The sequence below is a fragment of the Entelurus aequoreus genome, linkage group LG14 (assembly GCF_033978785.1).
Source record: "Entelurus aequoreus isolate RoL-2023_Sb linkage group LG14, RoL_Eaeq_v1.1, whole genome shotgun sequence".
NCBI classification, from domain to species: domain Eukaryota; kingdom Metazoa; phylum Chordata; class Actinopteri; order Syngnathiformes; family Syngnathidae; genus Entelurus; species Entelurus aequoreus.
Window position 1 is genome coordinate 1,336,521 of NC_084744.1, and position 14,208 is coordinate 1,350,728.

Sequence of the window (14,208 nt, forward strand, 5' to 3'; positions counted from 1 at the left end):
GTAACATTCATAATAACGTGTACATCATGTATATATTACATGTTATTATGAATGTTACTACATGACATATATACTTACATCATGTATATATGACATGTTATTATGAATGTTACTACATGACATATATACTTACATCATGTATATATAACATGTTATTATGAATGTTACTACATGACATATATACTTACATCATGTATATATTACATGTTATTATGAATGTTACTACATGACATATATACTTACATCATGTATACACGACATGTTATTATGAATGTTACTACATTACATATATACTTACATCATGTATATACGACATGTTATTATGAATGTTACTACATTACATATATACTTACATCATGTATATATTGCATGTTATTATGAATGTTACTACATGACATATATACTTACATCATGTATATATGACATGTTATTATGAATGTTACTACATGACATATATACTTACATCATGTATATATTACATGTTATTATGAATGTTACTACATGACATATATACTTACATTATGTATATATTACATGTTATTATGAATGTTACTACATGACATATATACTTACATCATGTATATATTACATGTTATTATGAATGTTACTACATGACATATATACTTACATCATGTATATATTACATGTTATTATGAATGTTACTACATGACATATATACTTACATCATGTATATATGACATGTTATTATGAATGTTACTACATGACATATATACTTACATCATGTATATATAACATGTTATTATGAATGTTACTACATGACATATATACTTACATCATGTATATATTACATGTTATTATGAATGTTACTACATGACATATATACTTACATCATGTATACACGACATGTTATTATGAATGTTACTACATGACATATATACTTACATCATGTATATACGACATGTTATTATGAATGTTACTACATTACATATATACTTACATCATGTATATATTGCATGTTATTATGAATGTTACTACATGACATATATACTTACATCATGTATATACGACATGTTATTATGAATGTTACTACATTACATATATACTTACATCATGTATATATTGCATGTTATTATGAATGTTACTACATGACATATACTTACATCATGTATATATTACATGTTATTATGAATGTTACTACATGACATATATACTTACATCATGTATATATGACATGTTATTATGAATGTTACTACATGACATATATACTTACATCATGTATATATTACATGTTATTATGAATGTTACTACATGACATATATACTTAAATCATGTATATATTACATGTTATTATGAATGTTACTACATGACATATATACTTACATCATGTATATATTACATGTTATTATGAATGTTACTACATGACATATATACTTACATCATGTATATATTACATGTTATTATGAATGTTACTACATGACATATATACTTACATCATGTATATACGACATGTTATTATGAATGTTACTACATGACATATATACTTACATCATGTATATATGACATGTTATTATGAATGTTACTACATGACATATATACTTACATCATGTATATATTCCATGTTATTATGAATGTTACTACATGACATATATACTTACATCATGTATATATTACATGTTATTATGAATGTTACTACATGACATATATACTTACATCATGTATATATTACATGTTATTATGAATGTTACTACATGACATATATACTTACATCATGTATATACGACATGTTATTATGAATGTTACTACATTACATATATACTTACATCATGTATATATTACATGTTATTATGAATGTTACTACATGACATATATACTTACATCATGTATATATGACATGTTATTATGAATGTTACTACATGACATATATACTTACATCATGTATATATTACATGTTATTATGAATGTTACTACATGACATATATACTTACATCATGTATATATTACATGTTATTATGAATGTTACTACATGACATATATACTTACATCATGTATATATTACATGTTATTATGAATGTTACTACATGACATATATACTTACATCATGTATATACGACATGTTATTATGAATGTTACTACATGACATATATACTTACATCATGTATATATGACATGTTATTATGAATGTTACTACATGACATATATACTTACATCATGTATATATTACATGTTATTATGAATGTTACTACATGACATATATACTTACATCATGTATATATTACATGTTATTATGAATGTTACTACATGACATATATACTTACATCATGTATATATTACATGTTATTATGAATGTTACTACATGACATATATACTTACATCATGTATATACGACATGTTATTATGAATGTTACTACATTACATATATACTTACATCATGTATATATTACATGTTATTATGAATGTTACTACATGACATATATACTTACATCATGTATATATTACATATTATTATGAATGTTACTACATGACATATATACTTACATCATGTATATATTACATATTATTATGAATGTTACTACATGACATATGTAATTACAGCGTGTATATAAAACATTGATGGATGTTTCTAGAGGCGGAAAAGGGCGACACTCATTGGCTCTATTGTTAGTTGACTCTTGGTAGCCTTTATTTAGGAGTTAGAATGCATCAAAAAAGAAAAGCATGTGTGCTGGTCTTCTATCATTATTGTGAATGATAGACAACATTGTAAGAAAGGTGCAGCAGTTCCCTTATAAGGAGTCTTGTGTATGGGGGCCTACAATGTGGGGCTATGTACTGTGTTTGGTGACTTTAAAAAAGAAGTCATTACAGGTTTTGGCACCCGACTCCTAACACCTGTGAAAGGTGCCCACCTTGTAACTATGAAGAGTTGTAGTGGCATACCTTAGAGTAACACTGTTGTTGGCACTTGTGTGTATGAAGAGAATGCAAAGTGACGTCAGTAAACTATCTTCCAGTGAGTGGGCTGCTCGCACTCCTTCTCTGCGTCCCCGCACAAACGATTGTACGTGGCTTTGGGATTAAAACCAAGGATTTCTCGCTCTTCGTGGATACGGAAGGAGAACGTGGACACGGATGTTCCCACGAAGAATCTGGATGAAGCAATAGAAAGAGAGAAAAGATGACATGTGACTGTGTTCTTAACTAAAAGTCATCATTCTACGTATGCAGTGTGCAATATGTCACATTGTGCAATACCATCACAGGGAAATAAGGATTTCATCCTCTGTAGACTTTGAAGTTCAACACCTTCCAAAGCCAGGGATCCAGAATTGATGAATGATAGTCTGCTTTATTAGAGCTGGACGTGATATCAACTAAACTAACTACTGTCCTTAACTGGCATAGACTACATCCAGACTACTGTCCTTACCTAACATAGACTACATCCAGACTACTGTCCTTACCTTGCATAGACTACATCCAGACTACTGTCCTTAACTGGCATAGACTACATCCAGACTACTGTCCTTAACTGGCATAGACTACATCCAGACTACTGTCCTTACCTAACATAGACTACATCCAGACTACTGTCCTTAACTGGCATAGACTACATCCAGACTACTGTCCTTACCTTGCATAGACTACATCCAGACTACTGTCCTTACCTTGCATAGACTACATCCTGACTACTGTCCTTACCTTGCATAGACTACATCCAGACTACTGTCCTTACCTTGCATAGACTACATCCAGACTACTGTCCTTACCTGGCATAGACTACATCCAGACTACTGTCCTTACCTAACATAGACTACATCCAGACTACTGTCCTTACCTTGCATAGACTACATCCAGAATACTGTCCTTACCTGGCATAGACTACATCCAGACTACTGTCCTTACCTGGCATAGACTACATCCAGACTACTGTCCTTACCTTGCATAGACTACATCCAGACTACTGTCCTTACCTTGCATAGTCTACATCCAGACTACTGTCCTTACCTTGCATAGACTACATCCAGACTACTGTCCTTACCTGGCATAGACTACATCCAGACTACTGTCCTTACCTAACATAGACTACATCCAGACTACTGTCCTTACCTTGCATAGACTACATCCAGACTACTGTCCTTACCTGGCATAGACTACATCCAGACTACTGTCCTTAACTGGCATAGACTACATCCAGACTACTGTCCTTACCTGGCATAGACTACATCCAGACTACTGTCCTTACCTGGCATAGACTACATCCAGACTACTGTCCTTAACTGGCATAGACTACATCCAGACTACTGTCCTTACCTTGCATAGACTACATCCAGACTACTGTCCTTACCTTGCATAGACTACATCCAGACTACTGTCCTTAACTGGCATAGACTACATCCAGACTACTGTCCTTACCTGGCATAGACTACATCCAGACTACTGTCCTTACCTTGCATAGACTACATCCAGACTACTGTCCTTACCTTGCATAGACTACATCCAGACTACTGTCCTTAACTGGCATAGACTACATCCAGACTACTGTCCTTACCTTGCATAGACTACATCCAGACTACTGTCCTTACCTTGCATAGACTACATCCAGACTACTGTCCTTAACTGGCATAGACTACATCCAGACTACTGTCCTTACCTTGCATAGACTACATCCAGACTACTGTCCTTACCTTGCATAGACTACATCCAGACTACTGTCCTTAACTGGCATAGACTACATCCAGACTACTGTCCTTACCTTGCATAGACTACATCCAGACTACTGTCCTTACCTTGCATAGACTACATCCAGACTACTGTCCTTACCTTGCATAGACTACATCCAGACTACTGTCCTTAACTGGCATAGACTACATCCAGACTACTGTCCTTACCTTGCATAGACTACATCCAGACTACTGTCCTTACCTTGCATAGACTACATCCAGACTACTGTCCTTAACTGGCATAGACTACATCCAGACTACTGTCCTTACCTTGCATAGACTACATCCAGACTACTGTCCTTACCTTGCATAGACTACATCCAGACTACTGTCCTTAACTGGCATAGACTACATCCAGACTACTGTCCTTACCTGGCATAGACTACATCCAGACTACTGTCCTTACCTTGCATAGACTACATCCAGACTACTGTCCTTACCTGGCATAGACTATATCCAGACTACTGTCCTTACCTAACATAGACTACATCCAGACTACTGTCCTTACCTAACATAGACTACATCCAGACTACTGTCCTTAACTGGCATAGACTACATCCAGACTACTGTCCTTACCTTGCATAGACTACATCCAGACTACTGTCCTTACCTTGCATAGACTACATCCAGACTACTGTCCTTAACTGGCATAGACTACATCCAGACTACTGTCCTTACCTGGCATAGACTACATCCAGACTACTGTCCTTACCTTGCATAGACTACATCCAGACTACTGTCCTTACCTTGCATAGACTACATCCAGACTACTGTCCTTACCTTGCATAGACTACATCCAGACTACTGTCCTTACCTTGCATAGACTACATCCAGACTACTGTCCTTACCTGGCATAGACTACATCCAGACTACTGTCCTTACCTAACATAGACTACATCCAGACTACTGTCCTTACCTTGCATAGACTACATCCAGACTACTGTCCTTACCTGGCATAGACTACATCCAGACTACTGTCCTTACCTGGCATAGACTACATCCAGACTACTGTCCTTACCTTGCATAGACTACATCCAGACTACTGTCCTTACCTTGCATAGTCTACATCCAAACTACTGTCCTTACCTTGCATAGACTACATCCAGACTACTGTCCTTACCTGGCATAGACTACATCCAGACTACTGTCCTTACCTAACATAGACTACATCCAGACTACTGTCCTTACCTTGCATAGACTACATCCAGACTACTGTCCTTACCTTGCATAGACTACATCCAGACTACTGTCCTTACCTGGCATAGACTACATCCAGACTACTGTCCTTACCTAACATAGACTACATCCAGACTACTGTCCTTAACTGGCATAGACTACATCCAGACTACTGTCCTTACCTTGCATAGACTACATCCAGACTACTGTCCTTAACTGGCATAGACTACATCCAGACTACTGTCCTTACCTGGCATAGACTACATCCAGACTACTGTCCTTACCTTGCATAGACTACATCCAGACTACTGTCCTTACCTTGCATAGACTACATCCAGACTACTGTCCTTACCTTGCATAGACTACATCCAGACTACTGTCCTTACCTTGCATAGACTACATCCAGACTACTGTCCTTACCTGGCATAGACTACATCCAGACTACTGTCCTTACCTAACATAGACTACATCCAGACTACTGTCCTTACCTTGCATAGACTACATCCAGACTACTGTCCTTACCTGGCATAGACTACATCCAGACTACTGTCCTTACCTGGCATAGACTACATCCAGACTACTGTCCTTACCTTGCATAGACTACATCCAGACTACTGTCCTTACCTGGCATAGACTACATCCAGACTACTGTCCTTACCTGGCATAGACTACATCCAGACTACTGTCCTTACCTTGCATAGACTACATCCAGACTACTGTCCTTACCTTGCATAGTCTACATCCAGACTACTGTCCTTACCTTGCATAGACTACATCCAGACTACTGTCCTTACCTGGCATAGACTACATCCAGACTACTGTCCTTACCTAACATAGACTACATCCAGACTACTGTCCTTACCTTGCATAGACTACATCCAGACTACTGTCCTTACCTGGCATAGACTACATCCAGACTACTGTCCTTACCTGGCATAGACTACATCCAGACTACTGTCCTTACCTTGCATAGACTACATCCAGACTACTGTCCTTACCTGGCATAGACTACATCCAGACTACTGTCCTTACCTTGCATAGACTACATCCAGACTACTGTCCTTACCTGGCATAGACTACATCCAGACTACTGCCCTTACCTTGCATAGACTACATCCAGACTACTGTCCTTACCTTGCATAGACTACATCCAGACTACTGTCCTTACCTGGCATAGACTATATCCAGACTACTGTCCTTACCTTGTATAGACTACATCCAGACTACTGCCCTTACCTTGCATAGACTACATCCAGACTACTGTCCTTACCTGGCATAGACTATATCCAGACTACTGTCCTTACCTTGTATAGACTACATCCAGACTACTGTCCTTACCTAACATAGACTACATCCAGACTACTGTCCTTACCTTGTATAGACTACATCCAGACTACTGTCCTTACCTTGCATAGACTACATCCAGACTACTGTCCTTACCTTGTATAGACTACATCCAGACTACTGCCCTTACCTTGCATAGACTACATCCAGACTACTGTCCTTACCTTGTATAGACTACATCCAGACTACTGCCCTTACCTTGCATAGACTACATCCAGACTACTGTCCTTACCTGGCATAGACTACATCCAGACTACTGTCCTTACCTGGCATAGACTACATCCAGACTACTGTCCTTACCTTGCATGGGCACAAATCCACTGATCAATGATGGCCACTCCTCCATCTTTAAAGAGCTCCAGATCCTCCTTGGATGCTTCAAATCTCACCATCTCCGGCAACCACCTCTTCATCTCCTTCACTTCTGCAGAGATTACACGAGTGAGCGTCTTCTTCTGCCAGATGTGGAATTCCCAGTGGTTTCATTTGAAGTTGTTAGAGTAAGTCTATAGGATACAAAGTCCAAATGTTCTGTCATGTCCTCACCTTCCTCATCTGCGTCTGTCGCCACAAACACTTTGTCCAACTTGTGCTTCTTCATAAGGCTTCGGATGTTCTTGACTGCCCCCTTCAGGCTGGGTACGTCCTCTCTGTGGCCCCATATGAAATCCTTTCGCCGCAAGTGGACTCCGAGATAGGGGCCGCCTTTGGCAGTTCCCAGCTTAGCCTATCAGGGGCAATGATGGAAATCAGGCTTTCACCAATTTGTGGCCCCCGGTTATTCCGTCACTACCATACACTTTGTTCGGGCTAGCATGTGTTTACCATGACTTCTACTAAGTTAACAGTATGACTGTTTGATAACCATTTTGACTGAAACAATTCATCACTTCTGGCCCTTGGACAACTTTAATTGAAGAACCCTGTTCTAAGGCTTATTTTTAAAACATGACCTCAGTGAATATTTGGTTTGGTCCAGGCCTTCATGTGTAGGTACGTGGTATATGTAGTACATGGTCCAGTGGAAATACACCAAATTACTTGGGGACAGAAACCTTGAATTTTCACAATAATTCTTCTTGTTTGTAAAGACCGTTTGAGTTAGTCTCTTTTCTGTTCTAGCATGACTGAGCCCTGGTGCACAAGGCCAGGTCAATAGAGGCATGCTTGGAAGAACTTGAAAGACCCCCAATGAATTAAACTAAAACCAAGACACCTCTCAGGGCATTCAATCCATCGCAACTGGACTGTTTGGTTTGTCTTTGAAGACGTTTGGACTCTCATCCGAGTACACTTCGTCACTTCATGATCATAGACTTAGATTGGTCACATCTAGTCTTAGACTTAGACGTGTCACATCTAGTCTTAGACTTAAACTGGTCACATCCAGTCTTAGACTTAGACTGGTCACATCTAGTCTTAGACTTAGATTGGTCACATCCAGTCTTAGATTGGTCACATTCAGTCTTAGATTGGTCACATTCAGTCTTAGATTGGTCACATCCAGTCTCAGATTGGTCACATTCAGTCTTAAATTGGTCACATTCAGTCTTAGATTGGTCACATTCAGTCTTAGATTGGTCACATTCAGTCTTAGATTGGTCACATCCAGTCTTAGATTGGTCACATCCAGTCTCAGATTGGTCACATTCAGTCTTAAATTGGTCACATTCAGTCTTAGATTGGTCACATTCAGTCTTAGATTGGTCACATTCAGTCTTAGATTGGTCACATCCAGTCTTAGATTGGTCACATCCAGTCTTAGACTTAGATTGGTCACATCCAGTCTTAGACTTAGATTGGTCACATTCAGTCTTAGATTGGTCCCATCTAGTTTTAGACTTAGATTGGTCAGATCTAGTCTTAGACTTATAATGGTCCTTCTAGTCTTAGATGGTCAGATCTAGTCTTGGACTTATAATGGTGACTTCTAGTCTTAGATTGGTCAGATCTAGTTGATTGAATGCCCTGAGAGGACAATGACCAGAATGAATGAGAACATTCATAGACATAAAACAAAGACAGTGAGCCAGGATCTCTCGTCCAGTGAATTCTGACTAGGGATGGGTACCTTATCCGGTACTTTCTTGGCACCAACCAATTCGTGCAAAATCTAACGGCTTCAGTACCTGGGTTGTGTGTGACTTTACGCCCGCTGGCCGGCTCTTTGCACTTCGACACTTGGCAATCACTCCAGCCAAACCACCTCCAGGTAATGTTACAACTTTTAATGCCAACAAAGAAATGTCTTAAAAAACGCTCCAACATAAGTTAAGTAACGCTCCACTTTACCTGTGCTACCTTGATGCTAATAAACATTATGCTACAGATTAGCATTAGCAATTTTACAAGGTCATTTCAAAACCTTCAAATTTGTTAATGAAAACTATAATTGAGATGCTCGTTACAATCAAAGAGCAGGTGCGTCGTAAGTACAATATTTACAGTACAACACCTTGTAGTGCACAACAGACAGCAAAGACTGAAGTGACCAACACAGCATAAACGATACACTACTGCCATCTAATGTCTTAGACTTGCAATTGCAATTTAGAGTCACACCCGCAAAAGATACTCAGAAATGTGATAATGACCCAAAATGTACCAACTGGACGGCAGTTATCATAATCAGCTCATTTTTAAATGTTGCATTGTAAATTCCTACTTCTCTGTTGTAGAGTCCTTCTGGGAGGTCAACTAAGCTCAGGGTGCTGACACAATACCTTCCATTGTAGAGATGCGCGGTTTGCGGACACAACCGCCGAGTCCGCGGTTGTGTCCGCGGGTCGGGCGGATGCATGACGAAAAAAATAGATTTTAAATAGATTCGGGCGGGTGGCGGTTGAACCAATTGCAGGCATGTGATTTGACCACAATGAAAAAATTTCCGAGGGTCTGGGGGACGAAGGCCCCCAGCCAGCTCCTGGTTTTTCACCAATTTAACATGCTAAAATGAACAAAGACAGCACCATTTGAAGAAAATATTTGAGTGTTTAAAGACATGAAAACATCATTAATAGAACATACATAAGCCAATGATCCTAATGAATGACTGTATATGGTTCAGTCCCAACACTATTTAGTCACTAATATTTACATCTTGTGTTCATTTCACATCCACATTGATCAGTGTTATTATCTACACTTTATTTACAGTATTACCACATTACTTCACTTCAGTTCACTTCACACATTAGCTTCCTCGGAGAGCTCCAACATGAGCTTTCCTTGCACATTTCTGAGCAGCCTGCATTTTCCTTTTGGTCTCTGCTGTTGTAGCTTCTTTTTTGGATTTTTGGATAAATATAACAAAATACCAAATGTAAACATTTCATTCTTTTCGCCAAAATAGGATATAAATTTATGAAAATAATTCAACATGTTTAGTATTGTTTACTCCTATTTGAAAATAGGAAATAATACTAATGTGAGGACACTGACATATTGCATGAAACAAGTGTGAAAATATTGACCTTCAAGATTGTTACACCACTGACAATAGTTTCAACAGACTACATAAGAACTTCATATTACAAAATAGTATTATATGCACATTTATTTCAAATAAATTGTTAACTGGAATCAATAATGCGACTCTTTGATTTTCTGTCATTTCATAATATATTTTCACGTGGCTTTTTATTTTTAGAAAAACCCATTTATATTTCGCTAAGCAATAATTGGTTAATATTTAAAACAAACATGCGTATTTCGCAAGCAAATATTTTTTTAGCTTACCTCATTATTAACAACCCTGTCTGCAACTGAAGTGGGTGGATCTTTCCTCTCCATGTCACTTTCGGTTGACATCCAAAAGTAGCAGCGAGTGAAAAGTTAGTTTTCCTTGCTTCAAGTTGTTTCAAATGTTTTTGGCGTTTCATATGTTTTTGTTGTTTCATATGTTTTTGTTGTTTCATATGTTTTTGGCGTTTCATATGTTTTTGGCGTTTCATATGTTTTTGTTGTTTCATATGTTTTTGTTGTTTCATATGTTTTTGTTGTTTCATATGTTTTTGGCGTTTCATATGTTTTTGTTGTTTCATATGTTTTTGTTGTTTCATATGTTTTTGGTATTTCATATGTTTTTGGTGTTTCATATGTTTTTGTTGTTTCATATGTTTTTGTTGTTTCATATGTTTTTGTTGTTTCATATGTTTTTGGCGTTTCATATGTTTTTGGCGTTTCATATGTTTTTGTTGTTTCATATGTTTTTGTTGTTTCATATGTTTTTGGTGTTTCATATGTTTTTGGCGTTTCATATGTTTTTGTTGTTTCATATGTTTTTGTTGTTTCATATGTTTTTGTTGTTTCATATGTTTTTGTTGTTTCATATGTTTTTGGCGTTTCATATGTTTTTGGCGTTTCATATGTTTTTGTTGTTTCATATGTTTTTGTTGTTTCATATGTTTTTGTTGTTTCATATGTTTTTGGCGTTTCATATGTTTTTGTTGTTTCATATGTTTTTGTTGTTTCATATGTTTTTGGTATTTCATATGTTTTTGGTGTTTCATATGTTTTTGTTGTTTCATATGTTTTTGTTGTTTCATATGTTTTTGTTGTTTCATATGTTTTTGGCGTTTCATATGTTTTTGGCGTTTCATATGTTTTTGTTGTTTCATATGTTTTTGTTGTTTCATATGTTTTTGGTGTTTCATATGTTTTTGGCGTTTCATATGTTTTTGTTGTTTCATATGTTTTTGTTGTTTCATATGTTTTTGTTGTTTCATATGTTTTTGGCGTTTCATATGTTTTTGGCGTTTCATATGTTTTTGTTGTTTCATATGTTTTTGTTGTTTCATATGTTTTTGTTGTTTCATATGTTTTTGTTGTTTCATATGTTTTTGGTGTTTCATATGTTTTTGGCGTTTCATATGTTTTTGTTGTTTCATATGTTTTTGTTGTTTCATATGTTTTTGTTGTTTCATATGTTTTTGGTGTTTCATATGTTTTTGTTGTTTCATATGTTTTTGGCGTTTCATATGTTTTTGTTGTTTCATATGTTTTTGTTGTTTCATATGTTTTTGTTGTTTCATATGTTTTTGGCGTTTCATATGTTTTTGTTGTTTCATATGTTTTTGTTGTTTCATATGTTTTTGGCGTTTCATATGTTTTTGGCGTTTCATATGTTTTTGTTGTTTCATATGTTTTTGTTGTTTCATATGTTTTTGTTGTTTCATATGTTTTTGGCGTTTCATATGTTTTTGTTGTTTCATATGTTTTTGTTGTTTCATATGTTTTTGGTATTTCATATGTTTTTGGTGTTTCATATGTTTTTGTTGTTTCATATGTTTTTGTTGTTTCATATGTTTTTGTTGTTTCATATGTTTTTGGCGTTTCATATGTTTTTGGCGTTTCATATGTTTTTGTTGTTTCATATGTTTTTGTTGTTTCATATGTTTTTGTTGTTTCATATGTTTTTGGTGTTTCATATGTTTTTGGCGTTTCATATGTTTTTGTTGTTTCATATGTTTTTGTTGTTTCATATGTTTTTGTTGTTTCATATGTTTTTGGTGTTTCATATGTTTTTGTTGTTTCATATGTTTTTGGCGTTTCATATGTTTTTGTTGTTTCATATGTTTTTGGCGTTTCATATGTTTTTGTTGTTTCATATGTTTTTGTTGTTTCATATGTTTTTGTTGTTTCATATGTTTTTGTTGTTTCATATGTTTTTGGTGTTTCATATGTTTTTGGCGTTGCGCATGTACTTCCAAAGCCTTGAAACCTGGTGATCCATAGTCAATATTATCATGACACCACGTGCACAAAACCTTTCCGGGACCATCGATTTTCCGAGTAACATCACCGAACAAAGTGGTAACTTCCTTCTTCCCAACAGTATCAGTGATTTCCCTTTCCATCCAGTCCCATCCAAACTTATTTTTGACATGTTTATCAATTTCTTTTACTCGTAAAGCGTCCTTTCTCTCGAGAACCGACATCGTTTACATATGGAAAATGGCCATAATAACCATTATGAATGATGACGTTATTAACGTCATCATTCATAACAGATGTCCTGATTGGTCACAAGGAACATATCGACCAATCAACTACGGCGTAATATAAACTACGTCTCCAATCTTGATTTAGGGTCGGAAAAAAAAACGGAAAAAGGGAAGATAATTTTTTTTTTCTTACCGAGATTAAAAAAGACGTAATTCCGACTTTAGACGGAAAAATCACATGCCTGCAATTGGTAAATATATATACATAGTTAAATGTTGTTACCCACATAGGAAAAAGGAGCAGCACTTTTTGAAACAGGCAATTATTCATCAGGCACCGCTGCAGCTGTCATGACAAATTTCTTCCCCCCTACAAAAGCCCCCCCCCCCCCCCCCTCCCCCTCATTTACTTCCGGGGCTGCGTCCAATAAAGTCACAAAGTTGCCGGGGGTCCTTAACTGTCCTGTTTTGCGCCTGTACAAAAAAAAACAATAATGGATTTCTTCAGATTCCAGCAGCTGTCAAAGACGAAGTATCCTTCCAGCGACGGGCAGTCAAAGCCGAAGTGCTATCCATCGCTGTCAATGACGTAAGAGGAAATGACGTAAGAGGAAATGACCCCGGAAGTAAATGGGGGGGGGGGAGGTTTTTGTAGGGGGAAGAAATTTGGCGTGACAGCAACGCCGGCAGCAAACGTGGTACGCGGCAAAACTAAAAAAGGGAATACTAAAGACCAGGGGAAAAAATAACAATAATAGTCAACACTTTCTTAATGGAAATGACAATAATATTATAATAATGATAAATAATATTATCAGGCATTAAAGGCCTACTGAAAGCCACTACTAGCGACCACGCAGTCTGATAGTTTATATATCAATGATGAAATCTTAACATTGCAACACATGCCAATACGGCCGGGTTAACTTATAAAGTGACATTTTAAACTTCCCAGGAAACTTGCGCTTGAAAAGGTCTATGTATGATGACGTATGCGCGTGACGTCACGAGGGCAAGGGAAGTGTTTGGACCCAATTCAAATACTTCTGTTTTCTTCCACA

General features: G+C 36.6%; 1 protein-coding gene across 1 annotated transcript in view; it reads right to left on the reverse strand.

Moving 5' to 3' along the window:
• Window positions 1-2,123: 2,123 nt before the first annotated feature.
• pofut2 (protein O-fucosyltransferase 2) overlaps window positions 2,124-14,208 on the reverse strand; it is a 28,751-nt gene continuing 16,666 nt past the window's right edge. Inside the window, exons 7-9 of the mRNA XM_062068729.1 lie at window positions 7,749-7,929; window positions 7,503-7,626; window positions 2,124-3,107 (exon numbers count right to left, since the gene is read on the reverse strand). Coding sequence (XP_061924713.1) covers window positions 2,954-3,107; window positions 7,503-7,626; window positions 7,749-7,929 — 459 coding nt within the window. The 3' untranslated portion in view covers window positions 2,124-2,953. The remainder of the gene's footprint in view (window positions 3,108-7,502; window positions 7,627-7,748; window positions 7,930-14,208) is intronic.